This window comes from Fringilla coelebs, assembly GCF_963513975.1.
Source record: "Fringilla coelebs genome assembly, chromosome: 2".
Classification (NCBI taxonomy): domain Eukaryota; kingdom Metazoa; phylum Chordata; class Aves; order Passeriformes; family Fringillidae; genus Fringilla; species Fringilla coelebs.
The window spans coordinates 5,496,174-5,522,169 of record NC_140029.1 but is presented as its reverse complement, the minus strand read 5'-3'; the positions used below and the strand labels follow the sequence as shown (position 1 = coordinate 5,522,169).

The following is a 25,996-nucleotide window of genomic DNA, read 5'->3' as shown; positions in this document are numbered from 1 at the left end:
GGACACAAAGGACCTGTCCCTGCCCTGAGACAGGGCACAGCTAAAACTCCAACCAGGAATTGCAGGAGGTGTCAGCTTGGATGGGGCTTGGAGTGGAACCTGGGATAGTGGAAGGTGTCCTTGCCCATGGCAGGGGCTTGGAATGCGATGATCTTTAAGGTCCCTTCCAACACAAACCATTCCACGATTCTGTGAACAGTCCAACTGGAGCTGTGAGCTCTATGGAATGCATTTGTTGCTGCTTCACAGAACTGCAAAATGTCTGAGATGAACTTTACTTGTCTCACACTGAGCGCTCAGTCTCCTTTTCTGAGTCAGCAGAACCAGTAAGTTTATTTCCTGACGTGGTTTTCAGTGATGTACAGTACTGGAACCTCCCACATGCACTGCTGCTCCATCACAAAAATTTCACCTAAATCTTTCAGATAAAAAGAATTTATTGCTCTCTTATCAGAAGAAACGAACTTGTTCCCACCTCGCTCATCCCCGAAGACACCATCAGGATTAGGAGGAAGCAGCTGACACTGCCCAGACAGAATCCTGTGTTTGAATGAAATTTATGCATCATGGATGAGGTGTATGAATATGCAACAGGCTGTTGTTTTTAAGGGTTAATCCTCTGTTAACGTGGGTCCTTTTTTGGGCTTATTTTGCCCAGAAAGAGGTACCCGGACTGTCTGTAACTCTTTGTTTTTATTGTCTCGTATTGTCCTGATCCAAATTGTCCAAATTATTATTACTCTAATTATATTGCTATTTTTATAATCATTTTATTACTATTAAACTTTTTAAATTTTAAAAACACAGCGATTGGCGTTTTTCACACTCCCAAAGCAACGATCAGAAAGAATTTGGTTCTACTCTGCTTCTAATTCAAAAGCAAGGTTTGGTTTTGTTTTGTTTTCTAATTTAAACCCCTTCAGAACGTGCTCACACACACACAAAAACACGACCTTTGAGCGAATCCCTCTATTCCAGCATTTTTGGAAGCCCCGACGCCCGTTCAGCTCCGTCCCCTCAGCCGCTGCCGGGGGCGGGACTCGAACCCGCGGCACCTGGAGCGTCCGCCCCCAGCCCCGCCCCGCCGCCCCTGCGCGCGCGCCGCGGCGACCCCGCGTGTGGCGCGGACCCCGCCTCCTCTCTCCCCCCTCCCCTCCCTTCCCTCAGCGCATCGTTTCCGGCGCGGTCGCTGTGACGCGGCGGCGGCGCCGGGGCGGTCCGGCGGGCGGGCGGGCGGTGGGAGATGGCGGAGTACCTGGCCTCCATCTTCGGCACCGAGAAGGACAAGTGAGTGGCCCCATTCCCCCGCTCCCCGCGCCGCTCCCGCGGCTGCGGCACCCCCGGGAGGGAGGGGAGAAGCTCGAGGGGAGGCCGGAGGCCCGTAGCGGGTTGCGCGGGGACGCGGCCTGTTCCGATCGCGGCGGTCAGCCCTGCTTCCCTTCTCCCTGCCCCTCCTTCCCTGCGGGGGGATCCCCGGCCCGTTTCGCCCATTTCTTCCACTCCCGCCTCGGGGGCGCCGCCCGGGACCACGTCCCCCGCCTTTCCCATCCCGCTGGAACGCGGCGGGAAGAGGGAAGCGAGAGGCGGCCGCGCTCCCCGTTCCTCTCCCCCATTCCCCCCCCCCCGCCATCGCCTCCCTCAGGCCCTTCCCCTCCCCCCCCCTCCCTCCCAGGCGCGCGCGCGCCCGTCGGCGCGTGGGTCTCGCGCGTTCCCGCGCGCGCGCCCGGCGGCCCCGCCCACGCGCTTCCCCTTCCCCCCCCCCCCGCCCTCTCCCCTTCCCCCTCCCGGGCCGGGGCCGTTCTCGGGCACTCCCTCCCCACCCCCCACTTCTTCCTCCTCCTTCTCTTCCTCCTCTCCCTCCCCTCCCCTGGCCGCCATGAGGGTGTGCCGCGCCTCGTGGCGCGCTGCCGCCCTCCCCCGTCCGCCCTCCCCCCTTCCCCCCGCGGCTGCGCCTTCCTGCCGGGGCCGCTGGGTGCCGGAGCTTCCCGCCGCCTCTTGCCAGAAAGCGCCTCCTCCTCCTCCTGTTCCCCTTTTGTTCGTGTCCCTGAGCCTCGCAGCAGCCTGAGAGCTCCCGCTCTGCTGCAAGGACAGCGACTGGTTATTTCTCCCCCCTCCCCAGGGTGCGGAGGATTTCCCCGACTGCTGCATCCTGATCCTACAGGCTTCTGCCTGCAGCCTTCCACGCGTCCGGGAACGCCTCTAGTTTCTCTGGTTGTTGGAAGCACACACACAAAACCCTCCTAACGAAAATTTGGTCACCATCGGCCTGACCAAACCGGCGTGTTTTTCCACTCGTAAAAATGAAAAGGGGGCATCGATGTGCTGCTGGACTAAATTACTCTTGTCAGCCCCTGGCCGTGGGGCTTCTGCTCTGCTCTGTAGTGCTGCCATTCCAGGAAAGCAGTGTTGGCAGCCTCTCTTTTGAGCTCTGTTACTGTAGCATCCTTTCACACAAAGGAGATACATAGGAATTTAATGCATTACAGTTTCAGAGTTTTAATCAGGCATGAAATTCCTGTGCAGCTCTTGTTTTCTCTTTAAAAAAGCAAACGGAACCTTCCAGAAGGTGCTGAAGTTGGAGGCACTATTGGAAATTTTGTAGTTAGGTATTTCTTTTTGTTTCAGGTTAGAGTTCAGAAAAGACAGTAAGTATTTTATCATGCTAAGTGTTTGTTTTCAAAAACATAATGAAGAGTGAGCATGTTGCAATTTTACAGTAGAATGCTTTGCTAGAGATCAGATGTGCTTTAGTACTTTAATAATTCTCCCCTCCATGAGTTGATGTTGGTTACACAGGATTGTGGAAAATAATTGGTGTTAAATATGGGAATAATAATTTTTCTTCCAGGAGAATGCTAATATTTCATTTACCCATATATAGCCCATAATAATTTCCTTGCCCTTCAGAATTTTGCATTTCCCTGTCAAGGTAACTAAACTCCTTGTGGTTTTCTTTCATCATTCTATGTCAATTACACCTTTTTGTGAGAGTTTCAGTAGCATTTCTAAACCCAGATCATTATCAAGGTGTCTTGAGATGGATCATTCAAGAAAAGCTTGGGGTTTAAAACAAAAAGCAGCTTACTCTTAAAATCATTGATTACATTCATGGAAATGGCTTAACTAAATGGATTTATTTTGCTTATGTGTATTCTTTCTGTAACATGATTTTCTCTCCCCTGAAGTATTTTGGATACTGTGTTGGTAGCAGCTGAAGTTACCCTTAGAGTATGACTTAAACAGGTGGTTTATAAACATGAGAGAGGTGCAACTGTGTCAGTTTTAAATCAGATTTTATTGCCTGGACCCGGGGCTGCATCAACTCAGCCGCAGAGCTCCCAGTGTCAATTTTCAGACCGTTTTTCTCGTCACTTTCCATCCCATCACCCACTGAAACTGATGTAAAGACAAGAATGGAGAAGCGGAAGAGTAAATCAGTAAATCAGAGATCACTTGTGTGTGGTGAATCATGAAGCCACTTTGGGGGAAATTGGTCAGATACTGGCTGGAAATTAGGGGGGGAAAGAATGAATATGGACAGGTTTGTTGGAATGCTTTCCTGTACAGTTTTGATGTGGGGTTTTTTTCTGTGTTACTTATCCACATCAAGATAAAGACATTTAGGGCATAGGCTTTTTTGCAAATTAATGGTTTCTGTGCCAGTGTGTAACTACCTTATTCACTTTTTTCTTGCAGAGTCAACTGCTCATTTTATTTCAAAATTGGAGCTTGTCGCCATGGAGACAGATGTTCTCGGTTGCACAACAAACCAACATTTAGCCAGGTTTGTTTCCCCTTTTTTCTCTTTCTTGTGGAAATATACTCTGGCTTCTTTAAAACATAAATTCTCAGATACAAGTGAATAACTACCAAGCTCCAGATTAATTAGTTCAGTTTTAGCCCCAGTTTATCTGGGTCTTTTTTTTTTTTTTTTTTTGGGGTATTCCATTTACTTCTCCCAGCATTTCTAATTATCTCCTGTCACCCTTAATGGCTGCAGGAAGCGATGCTGTTGTAAGCTTGCCTGTAGTAGAGACCAACCAGTGCTAACTTTCAGGTGAGTGTGCCTTCTCAGTGGTGTTCAGGCACTTAAACCAACCCAGAGTCCTTAAATCACAGACAAAGGCAGCTCATTCCACCCGTCCCAAAGGTGGGAACTTCAATCTTTTATGCATATAATAGAAGAAAACTAATTAATGGATAAAAGTGACTCATCTGTCATTACACTTGCTCTCTGACCCAGGCTCTTAGTTTCAAGAGTGACTCGCATACTTCCTTTAAATGTGGAAGAATTGGTTAATGAAAACAACTTGCCTGGTTGCTGAGGGTGAATTGTCAATTGGCATGACAGATTGTTTAATCTTTGGCTAAGGAATATTATTAAGAGACATGATGTGTGACTGCATGTCTGCCAGAAATAAAAATAAATTTGAAAAGGCTCAGGGAGTGACAGGGTTTTTCATTATTGTTGTTATTATTATGAGCTGTACAATATTCGCAAATTATATTCCTGAAGAAATGTATTTTTTCCCTCTTTCTATCAATGCTGATTGTCAAGGTACACAGATGAATTTCTTTTGGAATTTTGTACATGAGCAGTAGTGCCTTTAGAGGTTACTGCATTCTTCAACTGTAGTTTTAAATTTACAGAGAAAAAGTTCACATAACAGCAGAGTCTTCTGCAAGTTTATTTAATCTGCTTAGGAGCAGAGTTGATGAGAAATGTGAGCTGATGCTGGTTTGGGGAGAAATTAGGGAGGGAAGCACAATCCATGTGACAGGTTCAGAGCTGGGATCACCTAGGGAAACTGTGAGTGGGCTGGGGGACCTCTGAGGGAGAATGTCAAGGTTACTGGTGGATAGGGACTTCTGGTACTTAAACAACAAAAACACCTCTTTGCTTCTGGGATTTAAAAATTTTGTAATGCAGATATTGTATTTCAAATGAGTATTGTCCATTTTCAAAACTATCCCATGTTGCTGACCTACATGGAGCACAAGTTGAAGTGCAGTTGGTTTTTTAGAGACCTAAATTTAGGTCATTGACTATGAAAAAATACTCCTAAAGCAGAGTGTTTCTGCAGTAGTTTTCTTTTAAGTTCAAAAACCTACAAAAAACCCCCACGACCCTTACATTTTTTTTTTTTAAAGCCAATAAAAGTTTGTGTGCAACTACAGCTGTCAGAGCAGCCTTTAGCTTTGCTTTGGACTCTGGTTAGCAATGCCAGCTGAAGTGGGTCAGCAGGGCACATCCCATTCAGCCAGGGATGTCTGGGACTGCACAGCGTCATGCTGGCAGCTGTGCTGTGGCATCTCCTAGGTCCCTGGCACTGTGTGGGGTCTGCAGAAATCTTAATTTGTGTGCAGGTTGACAATCAGCAGGGATAGAAAATAGAACAGAGATCCTGCTAATGGGAAGTTACCAGCACAATGTTTTAACCTTGTGCTGGTGCAGCTGCTTTACAGAAGAGCTGTGTTAGGAAAGGTCACACAATCCAGGGTGATCAAATTACCCCCAGTCAGCAGAAACACCCTAACGAGATGCCTGTTTCTGGCACTCTCCAGCTGTAGGCTAAAGCATAGGTAGTTTAAACCTGGGCCACGGAAGCACAAAGCTTTGGTTGGTATGGCTGGACCTGTAATAAAACAATTGTGGGATTTTAAATGTGATGGTACAGTTGGTTTTTTTTTTTTTTTACATGTTAAACAGGTAGCATATGTAGGTGGGACATTGCTGGTCCTCTGACTTCTTTAAGCTCTGAATTCTTACTGTGACTAATAATAATAATGTCTAAGCTAAAGTTACTTGGGGATTGCCATTCATACTGACTAACATTGAGCTTGTGTTTTAAGTAATCAAATCTCAGTTTTTGAGCTGCTTACAGTGATATGGACGTTTGGAATTTTTTTGTAATATTAGTTTACTAACTTAAACATGGTTTGTTTTTTCAGACAACTTGATTTTAAGAAGAACGGTACAAATGTAAGGTTTCAAGTCTGCCTGGGCTAATTCTTCAAGTAAAAAGCAGAAGGGCTAAAAGGATATTGTCCTTATTTGAAGGATCGGAAACATGTGAACTGATGATGCTATTATATTATTTAAACAGAAATTCCACCAAGAAAACCCTGATGCACAAAACGAGATGTAGCAGTTGCCTAAAGGCCTTATGGTCTGGTGTAGCATTTTGGACATTGTGGCATTATGTATTACATGCTGTGCACATAACACTTATTTTTTTTCCCCCTAGACTTGCAGTAGTGAATCTGGTCTCAAAAGTTTAGGCATCTCCAGAATACCTCATGTGACATTTTAGGTTACTGGGCCTCACACCTCCCATTTTGAGGCTAGCTGATGAGACAAACGCAGCTCTTTCTTGGTGGTTAATTAAAACTGTTTTCATAATATGATGGTCTGGATGCAATTTTGGAAGATACTCTACAAATACAAAAGGAAGTCTTAAGGATAAAATATGACTTTTAGCTGTTTGCAAACAAGTTGTCTCTTTGCAATTGTCTATTATATGCACAGCAGCCAGTAGAATTCCCCTTTTTATTTTTTTTCCCCGCAGACCATCTTGATTCAAAACATCTATCGTAACCCCCAAAACAGTGCACAGACGGCTGACGGCTCACACTGTAAGTCCCACAGTTGGAGAAATTTTTTTAAAGAATGGTGTTAAAGAGCCCACTCCTAATTATGATAAAATAATGTTGGCTTCTGAGCTGCTGACATAAAGCTGTTGCAAACAGGACAAGTGACGGAACTCTTCTTGCGCACAGATCAAGAATTTGTGGAATGTGTGCAATTCTGAGTGCAGAAAGGGCTGCACAAATTGGACTGGATGCAGATTCCCTTTTGTTCTGCGAAGTGAAATTTGGTTACTTAGTAACACTGCATTCTTTTGAAAGGGTTAAACTGCAGACATTTCTCAAATTCTTGATATAACACCAAAACAAAAATAAAAATAGGTATACATGTACGGTAAGTCCCAAACCTGGGTTTTCTTTCATCTTAACTTTTTTAGGAAAATGGAGATTTCATGTTATGCTCTAATTATTGTATTACTTCCTTTCCTAGGATTTTGCTACTAAGAAGCCATTCAGTAATACCAAATTGAAATTATTATGCTTGTAACGTGACTGCTGTATTTGGATATGACCTACTTTCAGAGCTGTCTGAAATCATGCAAAACCCCTTCATAGTAATATTGGTGAATGGAGGGAAATTAAGAATACAATAATGGAGTATCATGAGATCTCTATTACTTTACAGTGTTAGGTTGATATAGAAAGGTCACCAGCTAAGTGCAAGTTCTCCTGCTTGGGAGAGAATAACCACCTCTCTTTCAGCACAGACTCGACTAAAGCGACCCTAAAGGAAACCAGTTTCTTGTTAAAATTATTTTCCATAATATAAAGTTGTTGCGTTTTGTATTTCAGACCATTGCCCTCTTGAACATTTACCGTAACCCTCAAAACTCTTCCCAGTCTGCTGACGGTTTGCGCTGTAAGTTCATACAAGTTCCTTCACTGGTTCCCTGGGCTTGATTGTCAGAGCTCAGTGTCGACTTAAACTGGTCTGCCATTTTAGTTTAACAGATCAAACTGACCACGTTTCGTTACATGTGTTCAAAACAAACGCAAAAAACCCTAAAAAACAACAACAACAACAAAAAAAAAAACAACCAGCTTTTTTTGTCCCACTACCTTCCTCCCTACTCCCCAAACTATGGGGCAATCTGAATACCAACTGTTAAATCAAAAAGGGTTAAAATTGTACTTCCCCTGTGAAGCAGTGTTGGTTGCACTGCTTTCTTCCTGTCACCTCTCTCCCTGCCAGTTGCCTGCATCCTAGGAATGGTTTTCTGTATGTTTTGTGCTATCCATTAGGTTCCACTATCGGAAAGAGCAGGACAGTGACACATTGACTTCATTCAGAACAAATGTCCTGCTCTGTAAATGTTAAGAGAAACATGAACTGAAACTTTTCAGACTGCATGCATAAATTTGTCCTAGGTTAATGCAGCTTCCATTTAGGGAGTGCACTTTGGAAGAACATGACTGACTAACCCCTTCTGGCAGCTGTCCTTTTTGGATGGGTGCATGCTTAAAATTCTTTCCATACTTTGAAAATTCAAATTCTAATGCCATTTAGCATATTTACCTAAGACAAGTATTTTTTTAAAGTACTTTTGAGGAGGGGAAGGCATTTGGGTATGGTCATGAAGTAATTTAATGACTCCTCCTGAGATACAAATGGGCATAAGCAAACACACCTCCTGTGAGACTGGCAGCAATTAATGCCCAGGATTGTTGATCGGCGATTAACTGATTTATCATTGTAATTGAATCATCGATATTAAAATAAGATTAAAGAAAAAAAAGTTTTAGAATCAAAAAAGGGTCGGTGTTCTTTTCTAACTAATCTTTCTTGTTGAAGTGAGTATTTACTGTGTGGTAATAAAGCTTTGTTTGGCTATTCTTTTTTTTTTTTTTTTTTTTTGACTGTTGGTTTATAGACCAGTTCAGATTAGTTACCAGCATTTGATTAGAAGTGCTCTGTGAATCGGCCACTAACCTAAAAGTCAACACTGTCTCTCTTGCTCCTAAAAGGAATAATGGCTCTATTATGTAATTTGTGTTTTTGTCCCACAATCAAGCTGGACACATAAATGAGCTGTGTCATTTTGTCTAGATGCTTGACCAGTTCCGTTGGTTTGTAGGCTTTCTCCTTGCAGATGCTTAGTAGTTAATGCTGTTTCAGTAGACCAAAACATTTCCATATGGGTGTTTCCACTCTCTCCCTGAACTCTCTATGAGCTGGTAACTAATTTGCACAGAGTTACAGCAGTTTGGTCTGTGGAGCTGTTTAGATTTACAGCTGCAAGAGTCCTGCACAGATCCTCCAGTGTTGTAAATGCTGGTATCCTACTCTAGTTTGTTGTGACAAGCCAGTAGCTGTGTGCCAGAGCCTGACTGTACCTCCCGGGGTAGAGCTGGAGCTCTGCAAGCAGTAGGTTTGCTGAAACTCCTGGCTCCTTGGTTTTTCATATTTGTCCCTACTTAAGTACTGCATGTATTTTAAATGGATAACTTGGGTAGCTATTTAATGCCTTGTCAATGTTGCTTAACTGTCTTCCTTTCTATTGCCGTCGTAGAGGATTAACCTTAGTTTGGAACAGCAGTAGTTTTCCTGAGTACTTTAATTAGTAATTGGGCTTCTCATGGTTCAGATAACCATTAGCCCTGGAATATGGATGTTTGTAAAGCCTGTCATATGTATACTTCCCACTTTAGAAGGTCATTGAAATAGTCATTAACTAACTGTTGCCTGTGATATCCTAATTGACAAAAAAAAAAACATTTTTAGCACTTGTCCATTTGGTAAAAAGTAGTTATTCCCACTGAGGCTCCCAGAGCCCCTGTCTTGATACCTTTAAAAACAAAACAAAAAAAAATCCTTAGGTGTTAGTAAACTGTTATCAGTGATGTTGGCAGAATCTTGAGACTATAGTTAAGTATTAAACTGCCTAGAATTACTGGTTTAATGTTTGATATTCCTTAATTTGCTATAACCATGGGGGAGAAGAAATTTCTTAAAAGCAAACCCATCTCAAATGCAGAAACTGTCAGCCTAAACCAAATGCCCCTTAGCTTCTTGTGGAGGTGAGCTGGGTGGAAGAACAGGAACTGCAGTTCCATAGAGTGTGGCTGGTTAATAATAGAGCCTTTGAAGAAAAACATAAAAGTTTGTCCAAATGGCAATACTAGCCAAAAATCTTTTCATACCAGCCAGAAAATGAATTAACTCAGCCTTATTGGCTCAGTTTCGTTTCTTTCACGTTCTGTTAACTAAACCAGTCTGGTTTGTAGTTTTAAACACTAGCATATTTTTCTAGCATAAAATGCAGGGTTTGTTGTAAAACTGCTCCACTTGATCTTAATAAACTATTTAACTGCTGAAGAGCTAACCTGATGGCTTTCATGTATACAGCTTGTTTAAAGTGCTGTAGACTGGAAGAAATAAATGAAACTGATTTTTATACATGTAATGCTATGAAAAATAAGCCGCACTTATGTTGGTTTTTGTAGCAGCAGGCAAGCAGCACTTGTTTTTGAAGTCCAGCTTGTAGCATGAACATAATCTTAACTTGAATATACGGCTGGCTTGTCTTGCACTGAAAGGTGTTCTGCAGGACTACAGAAAAATGAAGTGACCCTCAAACTTAAACTAGAAAATGGCTCTCTGTTGCAAAACATTGAGGGCACTGAGATAAGTGTGTCATTTCAGTGACTATTTTCAGCAAATTAGAAAAAAATCTGGGCTGTTTTACATTGTGAGCTCTCAAAATTCTTATGAATATGCTGGAGAAGTAGGCATGATTTTCTGCCTTTAGGAAGAGGAATACTAAATTTTAGTAATATTTTAAAGTGTGGAATTGTAACAAAGCACTTGCCTTCTGTTTAGGTAAAATTGTTGGTAGTTAGGGAGTGGGACTATACATTAAATTTTAAGTGATATTTCAGAGTAATTCTTTTCCCCTTTAAATTTGTGGCATAGAACTTTGGCTCTGATTAAAACTTTGATTTGATCATACCTATGTAATATTTTGACAGATACTTTGGGGACTCAAAGCTCTTCACACATCCTTATTTTGCAATATTCCTGTTAGTTAGCTCCATGCTATATGGTGTCTCTCATGCTCCAGATGGCCTCTCTAGATTGTTTTGTAGTTTGATCAAAATCTTCACTTCCTTATTAGCAGGCTCTAATCAATCTGACTCTTTGACTTTTGCAGGTGCTGTGAGCGATGTTGAGATGCAGGAACATTATGATGAGTTCTTTGAGGTATGTAAAGGTGCATTACAGTATCCCTGAATTTGTCACCACAGATAAGTTAAATGGATGTAGTGAATAGCACTATTTCCTTGGGTGTTCCTATAAAACATACAACTTTGTATTAAATATTTCCTGGTGTAACCATTGTTTGGTTTGACCTTAATTTGACTGCTTGAAATAGTCTTTGTTTAACATCAGCAGCTTAAGTGATGTAGCATTTTGATTGTATATTCTGCTTTTTTATAATTTTTAAGTATTCTTGATATTTGTAGAAAAACGAAGTACCTGAAGCTAGCATCAGAGTTTCTGTGTTGTGTTTCCAGCGCATCCTGTGTGTTCTGTGTGTGTTTTCCATAGGTTTTTCTTGTATCTTGGTAGTGCTGTACTTATAGAAGGCCAAGAAAGTATTCATTTTAAACCCAAAAATGCTAAAAAAAACCAAAAAAAACAAATGATCTTGCTTTTTTCCAAGGAAGGTCTTTTTTGTACTTACTTAGATGTAGATGCAAGATTTCTGTACTTAAAAGTAACGTGCTGCAAACTTGTGCTGGGTTGCTTTGTGCTTAGGAGGTCTTCACAGAAATGGAGGAGAAATACGGCGAAGTTGAGGAGATGAATGTTTGTGACAACCTTGGAGATCATCTAGTTGGAAATGTATACGTAAAGGTAGGATGAAGAGATGTTCATGCAGGCAGGAGGGGTGGTGTTTATTGATTTAGAATTTTAAAAGCTACTGTGTGATTGTAGATTTCATTTTGCTCTTCAGGAAAGCTCTTCTGTATATAAGCTACTCTCCAACTTCACAGTTTAGAGTAAAAATGTTAAAGGAATCCAAAAGAAATTTTAATGAATTTTGAGAAGCTTTCTTGATAGTCAAAATCCATGTAGTTTTCAGAAAGATTTTTTTTTTTTTTTACATAGTTATAAACAGTCACCACTACTAGACTGTTTAGTTTGGCAGGGTTAGTTTGGGTTAGTTTAGCATCATACTGTCCTTGAAGCACATCAGTGTGAGAGGTTTTATATGCCACAGGTGCAATAATTTTCTAACTTCCCCATTAAACACAATATCGGTGACCAAGTTAGATTTTGCAGTAGCCTGGTAGTTCAAGGTGCAAACTGGAGCACATAGGTTTAACTTTAAAAAGTTATTGGGATCTCTTGAATAACGAGTACAAAATTGTCACCTGCAGAAATTTTACTGTGTGTTCACAGTGTGGGGTAGGTGTGAGAGAGTTCCTTTGAATATTTTGGCTGTACATTCCCTCAGCTGGAAAGTATTTTCACACCTGAAATTCTGGACTGTGTAGGTCATAATCAGAAAAAAAAAAAGTTGTTTTTAAAAAGTTAGCTGTGAATAAACATTTCAAATTTAAATTTTACAGTCATTGTAAAACAGGATCTGATTTTTGTAAATTCTCATTTAAATGAATGCAAGCTCCAGTTTTTATATGTTTCCTTAAATGTTTGAAAAAATGCATTACATCAGGACTGTGGTGCTCCAGAAATTATTTATTAGCATTCTCTTGGTTTAAAGCTGTTCTAAGAAAACCCAGTATCTTGTATTGACTAACTTTCCCACTTGAAAGACCAAACAGAGCATAATGAAGAGGGAAATCAATGTTTTGATTAGCCTTTGAGTCCCAGCTAATGAAAAGCTGGCATATTTACCCTTGATTTGATGGACTGTCTGAGAAATCTGAAGTAGCTTCTAATTTGATTACTAGAACCCTGAGCCTCAGCTATCACACAGCTGATGTGATAGGAGTCTTTTATCTCCTCCTGTTGCTTCTCTGAAAAGGCTGATTTTGCTTTCAGTTCCGCCGTGAAGAAGATGCAGAGAAGGCCGTGATCGACCTGAACAATCGCTGGTTTAACGGGCAGCCCATCCATGCCGAGCTCTCACCTGTGACTGACTTCAGAGAGGCCTGCTGCCGTCAATACGAGATGGGGTAAAGCAGGGCCTTCCTCTTGCCTTGGACAGCAGGGAGGGTGCTTGGGTGTGGATTTCTTGTAGCTGAGTGCAGGAGGAAACCACTTCAGGTACCAGTAGTGTGGAGGACCTGCAGTGAACCTCTTGACTTCTGCCGTCTCTTGGGGATTTTCTCCTAGAAGTGCGGCAGTGTCAGTAAATGATGCTTGTAATTTACTGTGTTTAGTATTAGAGGTGTTAAGGTCTTAACAGATAGTGTAGAACTGGGAATTGTAACTGTGCCTCTTGAATTCTGTTTCAGGGAGTGTACACGAGGAGGTTTCTGCAACTTTATGCATTTGAAGCCCATTTCTCGAGAGTTGAGGCGCGAGTTGTATGGGCGGCGTCGTAAAAAGTAAGTTTGTTTTTAAACGCTGCTGAAACAAAGTAATTTAAGGATCAGTTGCTGAAAAATCTCAAGGCAAATCTTTAAACTTGTGTCAAGTCCTCTTGTTTTTTCTGACACATTTTCGGCGCATGCCAAAGGGCATCAAGTCAAGCTGGCAAGTGGCCAGTTTCCAACAAAGGAGTAGGGCTCTAAAAATATGGTGCTTCTTGCTATGCAACACTATGGATTCTGAAGGTTGGAGTGCCAGGCAGGGTTCAAGGAGAAGAAGACTCACTGAGTTACTGAGGACATACGCCCTACATGTTCAGGTACAGATGGACATCACTTGGTAGAAGTTGCTTTATGCTTCTTCTGTTTTATTCTCTTCTAAATGCATTTGCTCATGGCCTTCATTAGATGCAGGCTACTTGGCCAATGGGCAGTTTTGGTAGCAGATGGCAGCTTTCAGCGTTATGTGCCGTCAGGCATATCTATAGATTATACTAAGGACCCAACCTTACTTGCTTTTAACTGTTAATGGTGAAATGTTGTAGCCTGTATTCATTTCTTACTGTTAATACCAGCCAGTCACTGTATGGAGCTCACTTAGCTTCACAGTGTGTCCCTTGATAGGAATTCCCAGTGGGAGAAAGGAGAAGTAGTTTCACTTAATGGTAAAAAAAAAAATGATAAAGACATTTCATTATGTATTAAATTATTCATTAAGTGAGGTACCTTGCAGAAAGGTTTTTACCACTGCTGTTACTGTGCTGGTTCACTTGGAACTGGATTCAATCTGGTTGCATTTAAGACCTTGTTATTTGGAATAGGCATATAAAATTTTTGATCTTGCTTTTATATATAGTATGATTTTTGTAGATTTCTGTTAATCATACAAGGAGCCTGGGATTGTGAATGTGTTTTTCCTGTAGACATCTCTAATTGGCAGTGTTTCAGAATCTGTTATGATGAATTTAACTTCGAAAATTATAGATTCTGCTGCTTAGCCACATGTATTTGTGGCTAAGTAAATTTTTCATATATTTGAATGCTTTATTTTTTTATATTAACCGTTTGATCACTGTTACAGATCTGGAACTGTCAGGTTCAATAATGCTGATTGGTAGTGGCTGTGATAGCAGTATGTTGTGGATGGTTTTAGCTCCCTTCCTGAATTTATCAACCGAAGAGGCAGGGAAGATAATTTGCCAGTGCTTTTGTCCTGGAGGGGTAGAAATCACATAGAGGGAGCAACGACAGAGAACTGGATTTTAATTGCTAATTAATGCAATTGATTTAATACAAGTGGACTTAGAAGCAGCTGTAGGCTTTTGGTGTGTGTTGCTAAGAGCTATTCCTGTCTGCCAAAGCAGGTGTCCCTTTCTCCTGCTTTAAATAACAGCAGTGTAACTGTGCCTCTCCTTAGGGCTTGCACATCCATTGTAAGAGGTGACTGCAGGGAGCAGCCAGTTCATGTACCTGTTTGTGCTGCCTCCCCAGCATGAAATTTGGGCAGTTTGTAAATACATTGGTCTTTGCAGCCCAAGTGCCCATTAACCAATCCTTCTAATGACACGCTGCCTTTCTTCTCCCTCATCACTCCCATTCTTAATTACATGTTCTGCTGTGTGGTACTTGTGGTACTGCAAGTAAATCACTGCCTGAGGTGAAACAATAAAATGTCCAAACTCTCTTTGAAGGCATCGATCCAGGTCGAGGTCCCGTGAGCGCCGCTCTAGATCCAGAGATCGTGGCCGTGGAGGCGGAGGAGGAGGAGGCGGCGGCCGCGAGCGCGACAGGAGGCGGTCAAGGGATCGCGAACGATCCGGTCGATTCTGAGCCATGCCATTTTTACTGTATGTCTGCTAGAAAGTGTTGTAGTTTGACCAAACAAGTTCATAATGACATTTTTTTTAAAGATGGGCTTCTGAATAAAAAATTTGTAGTGATACAGTATTCTTTGTGTAACTTGTTTCTTGTGGGGGGAGTCTTTTTAACTGTCATTCCTCTATCTTGACAAATACCTGGATAAGTCTGCCTGAGGGAAAGGTGGTAAATGTATTGGAGCGCCAGTTCTGGTTTGGGTTTTTTTAAATTTTATTCTGGTATAATTTGAACTGTTGATGAAATGTGTGTGTATATAATATAAAATATTATATACATAGTAAAAATAATATACTGCTTAAGAAACAGTTACTCACATAAGTTTCCCTTTTCTGCTATGCTGTCTGCTTATTTAGGTTAGTTTAGGCACATTTAAGAGGAAGGCTGTGCGAAATGCATTTATTTACTGAGTAGAAACGCTTAGTTACAAAAATGTATGTTTGTTTGTTACCAGAAGTCTGTGCTCTGTCTATCAATGTGACTGTGGCATTTACAATAAATCCAATTTCTTGGTGTAAAATCTAAAGCCTATTTTCTAAGCACTCTGGAGTAGTTGAGTTGCTACTCCTGGCTGCCTATTTTCTAAGCACTCTGGCATAGTTGAGTGGCTGCTCCTGGCTGTGCCAGAGTTCGTAGTTCAGGTTTTTATAATTCTTGACTAAACTCCTTTCTTTAGCTGGAAAGAAATTTGCCTAGTGCAGTGTGGAAAAAGATAATATTTTTATTGCAATGATTCATAATAGGCAGGTGAGGATTTTGTGGGGAAAAAAAAAACCACCAAAATTATGCTCCACATAACATAATAGAGAAGTGCTGTTGAAGGAAATGCCAGGTCTTGAATGCAAGGATCAAAGTCCTTAACAGACATTTTTTCTAATCTATGCTCTCTCACCTGTCATGTAATAAAAAGCATTTTGTTAGCATTCAAGGTCATAGAAAACTAATTGGATGCTAGTGGAAAATAAATCTTATTTCCACCTTTCTGATGGTCTGGAGTGTGATGAAAGCTAATGGACAGATGGCAGTTCCTTCATAAATACTTTTTTTTTTTTCTGAGCTCGAATTGCTCAATCACTGAACATTGTAGGTTGTGTCCCAAAGCATTAAAGCTCCAGTGAAAATGTTGGCATTCTGAGAGACAGTTTGTACAATGGTTGACTTGCAGTTTCACCTCATTCATGTCTGCTTTTATTCAAAGTGTAATGTAGCAAGAAGTTTTGGTCATTGATCATATTTCTGTAAGATAGAACTGTGTGTACACAAAGCTACGCAATAAAACACAGCTTTCCAGTGGGGGAGAGAATTTGCTAGAGCTTCCTTAGTTCTGAGCCAGATAACTTGCTGAACGATAAATCTCCTTGGTGATTCTTTTTTAAAAAATGGAAATAGGATGCATCACATAGATGATTAACAAACCACCTTCTTTCTGCCTCTTAAGTATAAAACCATTTTTCTCACTGGAACTTGGAAAACAAAACAATATCAAAAAATGAGCTTTTCTAAATTATTCTGATTTGCTTCTTAAACTAAATTCTTGTATCACTTCAATTTGAATTTTTTTTGTTCCCACTGGATGGTTTGGCTAACCAGACTTTGGAACTTGGTGTGCCAGGACCCTTTTTGAAGAAATATCACTCAAGCAGTGAAGCCCATCTCCACATGATATTTTGTTGTAAGTACATAAATCAAGTGATGCTTTACTGGAAGAAATTGAGCAGTGCCTGGCATCAAATGATTGAGATGAATTGTATTTCTGCTGGGCATTAGGAATTTCAGATTGATAATTTAGTTCTTAGAGTTTACAGGATATTAATCTAGTTTCATATTCCTTTTAAGTGGGATTCAGGATTATTGGTGAGCTAATCTAAATCTCAAGCTACAAAAGGTGAGGATAGTTTTTGGTTTTGAAACAGTATCTAATACAATGTGGATAGTATTTAAAAGGTTTAAGATTTGCTCTATAAAGCTAGTTTAAAAGTTAGTTGTTCTATAAAGTTACTTTAAAACAATACAAATGTGTCCCTGTAATGGCTTTAATCTATTTCTCTAAATCCTGTTTCACTGCAGGTATATTTTTGCATGAACAGATAGTGGAAGGTGGATTTTTTTGTCTCCCCTAACACAATTTTACTGAAGAAAGCATTCTAGAATTCTACCAAATGTATAATTTTGTGATCTGATTGCACAGCTGTGCAAAAATTCCCCAAGTAACTGGAATAGTTTGGAATGGGCACTGAAAGCAGTGGATTTTGCTGGATACTCTAATGGGTGCCTAGTGACAGCATTCAGCATATGAGCTAAGCTCATGACATATCTTGTTAGGTTCACCTTTTGAGACTGTGCTACCAGTAAAATTCATCAAATTTGAAATTTAAACTGCACCAATTTGGTTAAACATTTACACCTGACAACCCAAGTGTTGGTTCACCAATACAAACCCAAGTGGAAACCCTACCTCCCCCTTCTCTTGTTGCCAACAATATCTTTAAGATTTTTTTTCCCCCTCCTCCCCAAGGTTCTTACTTCTCAAATATTTCATTGTTGACTCTTCTGTTGAACAGTGGATCTTAATTTATGGAATTCCTTTACCTCAAATAAGTGACAGCATACAGGGTTTTCTGAAGTCTGAGTCAATTAGGTTGAAACTGTTAATTCCCAAGTGGCTTTCTCTCTGTATTTGGCTCTTATTCTGTGAAAATGCTGCTTGTCCATGAATATGATGTATGTTGAGACTGTAAAACCAAATGGAGAAAACTTGTTCAAAATAAAGCCTTTTTTTATAAGAATCTGACAAAAATTATCCCTTTCCTTTAGACTGGATGCCACTCTGTAAATATTTAGTGAGGACATAGACTAAAGTTTCAAATTCTTATATCTTAAGCTGTTTTTTTAGCAATTCTTTGCCTTCTGTTTTTCAGAGCTGGTGAAGCATATCTTCAGCTAAAATAACCCCAGGCTCTCCATATTTACATGATCAAGTTGAATTTTAAGAGTGCAATTTGGGGTTTTGAGTTGGGGAGGGTTGGTTTGGGTTCTTTCAATTGATAAATATTTTGGTTAGGTTGTTAAGGTTAGGAAGAGCCTGCAAATTTCTGTTGTGGTGGTCTGCAGAGGACAAGAAAGCTCATTTTTACAGAAAGAATGTGTTAATTGAAAAAAATAGGTAATCAAAGAGGGTCATGACTTTTTAAAGATAATTCCTCCTCCTGGTGTTGCACCATCCAGGCTGCAAAATTTTGGGTGTTAATGATTGTAACATAAGCACTTTAAACTGCATCTGTTGTCTTTAATACATTAGAAGTGAAACTGCTTTCATGGCAGCTGTGGGTAAATAATTTCATTCTCTTGACATTGCTGTACTGAAGATTCCCTAAAAATAGTCCTGGTCAGGAAAAGTTCCAGCTGAAAAGCAGAGCTGGATTGGTGTTTTCCTTTTAGCTGTAAGAAAATAATGTCTGAGTGGCAAGGCTGTCACAGGAGAGAATGTTTGTAGCTGCGTTTATCACTTACTGCAAGGCTGGAGCTGAGCTGCGTTGCTGTACGGTTTTACCCTGAAGCAAATGGATTTCAGTTTTAAAAAATATCAAAATTACATCCAGATGTCTGTAGGAAAAAATGAATGTGTCTTCACGCTGAATTGATACCTGTTGCTTTCTAAAGCCATCCACAAGTATTTCAGAATTCATCCAATTAACTTTTTTTATGAAGCATAGAATAATTTGAGTTGGAAGGGACCTTAATGACCATTATGTTCCAACCCCCCTTTGCACCAGACCAGGTTGCTCAGAGCCCCTTCCAGCCTGGTCTTGAACACTTCCAGTGGCAGGGAGTGCACAACATCTGTGGGCAACCCGTGTTGCACTGTCAGTGGTGAGAGTGTCTCCAAATTGTTCTTATATTTTGTGATTTTTATTGTCTTAAATGCACTTGTATAAAAAATCATCGAATCTCCTCAGCTATGTAGACAGTCCCTCCTTGTCAGCAATGTGCTCATCAGCCAAAATCTTCTCATCCCATTAACCTTTCCCGTTTCATTTTTTCCAAAATTATAACCTTAGCAAGAAGAGCCACGAGCAAGAGGCCAGCAGAGTCCCACTCTGCAGTCCTGTGGTTCTTCAGCAGTCCTGTGGTTCTTTAGCAGGTCCCTGTTTCCCTGCTGATGGTTTCTGCCAGGAGTGGAGTGAATTCAATTGATCTCAAGTTTCAACTGCAAATTGGATGTGTGGGATCGGGTGGAACGGTGGCGGCCAAGAGCCCAGGTCAGCTGCCAGCAGCCTGGCTCTGGTAGCCAGCGGCTCGTTTGAGGTATCAAAGGCTGGAGGGGGCAGGGTGTGCTTATCTCTGATTATCTCTGACTGTTCAGATGCAAGCACCCTCTTCTTGGTGCTCTGCTAAGCCTCCGGTCGGTACTTTTGCATAATTTGTGTTGTTTGGGTGTTTGCTTTCCAACAAGATTGTTTTTACAGGAGGACTGATGAAGGGGTGGGATGTGAGTGAGGGGTGGGCAGCAGCTTGTGTGTGTGGCTGCCCCTTTGATCCAAGTGCCTTAACAGCATTCTTGGAGCTGTTTTCCCTAGGAAGAGATAATTACTGTGATCCAGGTGTTCCTCTGGGACAAACCCATGTGTTAATGACAAAGGTCTGCAGAATATTGTTTTTCCAAGCACTGTAAGGCTCTTCTAGCTCTGCACTTCCATGACTGCACGTGTAGTTAAGTCTGGAGGAATAAAAATAGTTTCTGCTCTTGCTGAACAGCAAGACAAAGTGGGGGAAAAGGCAGCAGGGAGCAATGGAGTCTCCCTGCCTCCTTGTTTTTCAGGGAAGAGCCTTTAGTCTGCCAGGCTGAGCCCTGCTGTGCTTTTGCCAGCACCTGGCTTCATTTCAAGTCTTGCTACCTATTCAGCTGAATATTGGATGTGTTTCAGATCCTTCTCACTGTCTTCCTGGAGCTGTCTGGGATTCTGGCCAGGCAGAGGGAGGGAGGGAGGGAGCTGCTCCCACTGCAGGCTCTGCACCAACCTGCTCCTGGGCCTGGGGCTGCTGGGGGAAGAGCCAAGGGGAACCATTGCTCCTCCCTTCCCTGCCACCATTTCCTTGAAAGCTAATGCTGCTCCTGTCCTAGAGAGAAATGAGAGAGAACCTCAAAGATCAAAACAGTCCTGCATCTTCCATCATGCTTTTCCTTCCTCTTCAGTGAACATGCAAATGTTTGCTCGTGTGTTGTAGGAAAAAAGTCCTGGAGAGAGGAGTTGATAAAGGGACTCTAGGCAGGACATGAAGAACTGATTTCTGGACAAAGCACCAGTGGAGAGTGAGCAGCCAGTCCTTACAGCCTTGGGGATTGCATGCAACATTAATTATTGCAGTGCTGGACTGGAGATGGGTGAGGGAAGTTCCAAAGTCTCACCAGAATCTCACCAAGTAACAATCCTGCTACTGTCTGGGCCATTTTTTCATTCTGCAAGGGTTTAACTTGTTATATTTTACCCTTTCATGACCACAACAAAGAGACATTTAGTCAGTCTCCAAGGAGGCCAGCCTTTGGTATTTTGGACAACCCTGGGATTCTCAAGCCCACATGTGGTGGCAGCTGTTAGACCTCACTGAAAAAACATCTTCAGCAAAGAGAATAGACCTGCAGCACAGAGTCTATAGCAGCAAATTATATTCTTTCTCCTTGTAGCACTTGCAGCTGATTTGAGCAAGGTTACTGACAGTCTGTTTTCTCTTCTCTGACAACTTCACTTCTTTCAGTCTTTAATCCTGTTTTTGTCTCTACAACTTCTAGTGTTCCCCAGGCCACGTCACACATGGGCCACGTCATTCCAGGTGGGACAAGGTACCTCCCCACAGCACGTGGGTGCTGGGAGTGACATGTGTCCTGAAGCCTGGATCTCTGTTTGCTTAACCCTGTATGATGTTTGCTTTTTACACAACAGCACAGCCTTGTTGACTCACATTGAGCCTGCCTGGCACTGTACTCATCCCTTCCACTCCACACAATTCCTGTCCAGGTAATGGCCACTCAAGCAGATTGTTCCTCCTGCCTGGCTCCAAAATTTAGCCCTTGCTCTTATCGGCCACCTTCCTATTTTACTTTCTTTTCTGATTTCTCCTGTCTGCCAAAGATCATTTTGAAATAGGATTCTGTTCAAATTGTGGCTTATCCCATGCAGTTAAAATAAGGAGTGACTCTTTTTGGGTTGTGTTTTCCTCCCTTTGCATAAAAACATTTCCATGAACTTGTGCAATAGACTTTTGCTCTCCTTTCCCAAAAGGGCTCTGGGTGCCACCAAAGCTCCACTGGTTCTTTTGGTGACTTCAGTTGCTGCTCACAAAAAACTTTCTCCACTTGATCTCCTCCTTCAGGGATCTTACCACAACAGCATTTACCTTTTCCTCCTCCTATATGATCCCTGACTGTGCTTCTCCAAGGGGTTCCTCTTCTTGACCCTTCAGTCTTCAGCATGTCTACTCGTCAGTGATACACAAAACATCATTCTCTGCTTGCCATTCCTAAAGAAGCTGTTTATTTCCATGTTAATATTCCAGCTGTTGTCACTTCACTGCTTGGCTGTTCAGATCATAATTTTGCTTTTATACCAACCCTCACTGCAGCTCCTCTTGCCCCTTGCAAGAGAAAAAAAGCCAATCACTGCCAGATCTCAGGAAATGGATTAAGTGGCTCTCTTTATGAAATTGGTGCTGATTTATGGGAATTATTCTCAAAGCTGGGATGAGGAGTAATCTGTGTCCCACTGATTGGGCTAAGCCCTAATGGAGCAAATTAGTGCTGTGTACTCATTCCCAGACACCATGATTGATTTTAATGGCTTTTATGCCAATGGCACAGTATGGGCTCGTGTTGCTGTGGAGATCTTTTAAATCAGTTTATTATGTATAACAAAAACTCCCTTGTAGTGGAGAGGGACTTTCCAGAAGAGCACGTAGTGACAGGACAATAGGGAATGGCCTTAAGCTGGAAGAGGGCAGGATTAGATTGGATATTAGGAAAAAATTGTTCCCTGTGAGGGTGGGCAGGCCCTGGCACAGATTGCCCATAGAAACTGGGGCTGCCCCATCCCTGGAAGTGTCCAAGGTCAGGCTGTTTGGGGCTTTGAGCAACCTGGGATAGTGGAAGGTTGGAACTAAGACTTTCTTTAAGGTCCCTTCCAACACAAACCATTCTTCACCTGGCTGCTGCCTTGAAGAAGCAACTTGAATCTTGAGTGCAGAGCTGTGCTGCAATTACAAATCCCTCTAATTTGCCTCACACATTGTGTTCAGATAGTTTCCAACACACTTGGAGCTGTCACTTGGTCTTACAAGTTTCTCTGAGGTGTCTGTCTTACATCTCTCAGGATCTGGCACTTCCATCTGTGCTGGCAATTCCACACCTTGACACCCATCTGCCTGAAGCTGCAGTGGTTGCTGTAAGGCTGGCACTTCTTCAGGCACAGCAGCTGACTCAGGGCCCCTTCTCCAGTCCCTCCTGAAAGGCATGAAAGGTATGGATATCCCTCCTTGGCTACTCGAGTAGTTTTGCATAAGAAGCATTCACAGAAGTGGTGCAAATCTTCTGTGCAATTAACAATCTGTTTAAACCACTAAAAAGCTGTACACACCTCTGTGAAAAACACATGCTAAAGACATAAGAGACCCAAAAACTCTTTCTTTTCCCTTCCAGCCAGCAAAGAGGTAACACCTCTTGCTTTTGCAAGGAAAACTGAGCTTCAGAGAAAAGATTCTCTGAGCTTGAGAAAAAAAGATTTGGATTCTTGAAGGGTCTCTCCAAGAAAAACCCATCTTAAGTGAAGTGCCTTTAAAGGCCATAACAGTATTTACTGATGACTCCAGGAAAACACACAAATCAGTAATAACATGACATGACCACACAACTAAAACATGGGAATCAGACATTCAAACAGTCAAAGGTTCTCCTCAAATTATCAAATTAGCAGCAGTAGTTAGAGAATTTCAGCTATTTCAGGAGCCTTTCAATCTGATTACAGATTCTGCTTATGCAATTAAAAGAATAGAAGGATCAGTCTTAAAAGATGTTAAGATGTCCTTTATGATCCAGAAAATCTTAAATTAACAAACAAAAACCACTACAGCTACCACTGCAGTTTGTCAGTGCTTGCACTCCTTCTGTTCCAAATATTAATGGATTTTTGTATCACTTCACCTCATGTGTGCCCTGCATTCTCTGACACCCAAATCAAAGGCCAGGCCTCCTTAACATCACCATTTTCACACTCTGTGCCATCCCATAATTTATCTGTACCAGATGAAAGCCACAATCTTAATCCACATGTTTTTCCAACTGATGTTTTACCAGTGGGGCAGATGATTACTCATGCAAATGTCACTTTATAGCATATTTCAGATGCAGTTAACTAAGCCAACTATGATCTAGAGTAAATAATTGTTCTATTTAGAACATTATTTATTTATTTATTTATTTATTTATTTATTCTATTTAGAACATTATTTTCTAGTAAATTCTTCTGTAGTAAAATTAGAATATGGAGGGTAGGGAAAAAACAGTGTCATTTCAACCAGAAATTGTATTTTGATGATCCTTGTGGGTCCCTTAAACTCAGAATTTTCTGTGACTGTCATTCTGCAATTTGTCATTGATGTGGATGTTTCTATGCAGGTTGTGAATTTTTAACAACGTAATGAGACAGCTGCTTCAGTGTCTCTATTTATGGCAAATATAAAATATCTGGCTCTTTTCTTGATTTGTTTTTAGTTGCTCAGTGTTTTTCCTGCATTTTTTTCATAAATATCACCCCACAATCTAATCACGGTCCATTTTCTTACCAGAGAGACCAACTCTTGACTTTTTAATGCTGAAACTGGTCCCTCAGCTTTCGACCAGTCATGTCCAGTTGAAAAGTCTTTTCTGTCACTTTTACCACTTGATTAAAACATCTTATTTCTTATTTTTCCTGTTTCTACAGCATGCAATATTCTCCAAATAGTTCCATATAATATATACCATGTGCAGATGGGGACATGCAGCTGTCTCAACTCCTTCAATGACCTGAAACTCATAGAACACTTCAGGGTGAATCTCATGTCCTAAAATAAACTACCTTGAACTGCTTTTCTCTGTATTGGTACTTTTTATAGATACAGAAGAAATTGCTGCTTGGACTTTCCAGAGCCACAAGCTGCATTCTTGAGGACCTTCTCTTTGGTAAGGCCTTTCAGTATCTTCGGCTTTCATGCAAAGATTTCTTGGGATTTTTTGGGGTTTTTTTGTCTTGTTTTGTTTTTTTTTAAACTTTCTGAATAATCTAGAGCAACTTTTTAAGAATTACTCTGAGATAATTTGCATGGAGGGTATTAAATTCACCTGCACCCTGTGTTCTACACCATCAAGCCCTGTTCACAACAGTGAGGGTGCAGCAGTTGTGACACTGAGCTGTTTCCCAGGTGAATAACTCATGCTCACATTCTCAGAATGGCCTTAGGCTGAAGGAAGATAGGGTTTCAATACATATTAGGAAGCAATTCTCTACTGTGAAGGTGGGGAGGATCTGGCTTGGGTTTCCTGAAGGTGTGACTGCCCCTGGATCCCTGGAAGTGTGTAAGACCAGGCTGGATGTGGCTCTGATCAACCTGGTTGAGTGGAAGGTGTCCCTGCCCATGACAGAGGGGTGGGACAGGATGGTCATTAAGGTCCCTTCCAACCCAAACCATTCCATGATTCACCAGGCTCCCTGCCCTGAGATGGGCATTTCTGGGGCTGCCTGCACCTCTCTCCCATCTTGCTGGTCTGGGCAATGCCTGCACAAACAACCCCAAAGCCTTTTTAGAGGGAGCACCTGACTGCTGCCCCAGCATGAAGCCCCTCACAGACCCCTCAGATGCAGTGGGAATTCCTCCCCAAACCAGACAAGCAGCCACTACCACAGGCTGTGCTTGGCAGCCACTGGCAGCCACATCAGTGTCCCCACTCTGGCCACTGCCCTTGGGGACATGAGTAAAACCTCTCCCAAGGTGCCCTGGCAGAGCCCTTTCTCCAGGGTCACAGGATCAATTAGGTTGGAAAACACCTCTGAGATCATCAAGTCCAACCTTTGAGTGATCTCCACCATGTCAACTAGACCATGGCACTGAGTGACACATCCACTCTCTTCAGGGACAGTGACTCCACCACGCCCTCGGCAACCCATTCCAACGTCTAATCCCCTGTTCTGTGAGGAGCCTCTTCCTAATGTCCAACCTGAACCTCCTCTGCTGCAGCTCGAGGCCATTTTCTCTTGTCCTGTGGCTGTTTGCCTGGGAGAAGAGGCTGACTTCCACCTGGCTACAGCCTGGCAGGGAGCTTGAAAATCCCTGAGCCTCCTTTTCTCCAGGCTAAACACCCCCATCTCCCTCAGCCACTCCTCCTGCTCCAGACTCTTCACCACATCCCTAACCCTTCTCTGGACACGCTCCATCACCCGACTGTCCTCCCTGAATTGAGGCGACCAGAACCGGCCACAGTCTCTGGAGGCCCTGTGGGTAAACCCTGGGTGTTCCCTCAGCGATCCGGCCGGACACCGCCGGACACTGTCACATACTGTTGGGACATCCCTGGACATCGCCGGACATTGTCAGATACTGTCGGGACATCCCGGGACATCGCCGGACACTGTCAGATACTGTCGGGACATCCCCGGACATTGCCGGACATTGTCAGATACTGTCGGGACATCCCGAGACATCGCCGGACATTGTCAGATACTGTCGGGACATCCCCGGACATTGTCAGATACTGTCGGGACATCCCCGGACATTGCCGGACATTGTCAGATACTGTCGGGACATCCCCGGCCATTGCCGGACACTGTCAGACACTGTCGGGACATCCCTGGACACTGTCAGATACTGTCGGGACATCCCCGGCCATTGCCGGACACTGTCAGATACTGTCGGGACATCCCTGGACATCCCCGGGCGCTCCGGCCCCGCG

The 25,996-nt window shown here is 42.3% G+C and overlaps 1 protein-coding gene across 3 annotated transcripts; it reads left to right on the top strand.

Annotated features, from left to right (window-relative positions):
• Positions 1-1,162: 1,162 nt before the first annotated feature.
• Positions 1,163-17,790, top strand: U2AF1 (U2 small nuclear RNA auxiliary factor 1). 3 transcript variants are annotated; one of them, XM_084223844.1, is made up of 8 exons: positions 1,163-1,287; positions 3,697-3,784; positions 7,441-7,507; positions 10,800-10,849; positions 11,408-11,506; positions 12,659-12,792; positions 13,075-13,167; positions 14,841-17,790. In XM_084223844.1, exons 1-8 carry the CDS (start codon positions 1,244-1,246, stop codon positions 14,977-14,979), a joined length of 714 nt encoding a protein of 237 aa, XP_084079970.1. In that variant the 5' UTR covers positions 1,163-1,243; the 3' UTR covers positions 14,980-17,790. The 3 variants fall into 3 exon arrangements, with proteins under 3 accessions (XP_084079970.1, XP_084079971.1, XP_084079972.1); XM_084223845.1 differs by lacking the exon at positions 7,441-7,507 and adding an exon at positions 6,570-6,636; XM_084223846.1 differs by lacking the exons at positions 1,163-1,287; positions 3,697-3,784 and adding an exon at positions 6,587-6,636.
• The last annotated feature ends 8,206 nt before the right edge of the window (positions 17,791-25,996 follow it).

What these genes read in the sequence shown, in the direction of transcription:
- U2AF1 (XM_084223844.1), top strand. Translation starts at nt 1,244, where the DNA reads ATGGCGGAGTACCTGGCCTCCATCTTCGGCACCGAGAAGGACAA. An exon ending in TGCCGTCAATACGAGATGGG is followed by an intron (nt 12,793 to 13,074) that starts GTAAAGCAGGGC and finishes ATTCTGTTTCAG; the next exon opens with GGAGTGTACACGAGGAGGTT. An exon ending in TATGGGCGGCGTCGTAAAAA is followed by an intron (nt 13,168 to 14,840) that starts GTAAGTTTGTTT and finishes CTCTCTTTGAAG; the next exon opens with GCATCGATCCAGGTCGAGGT.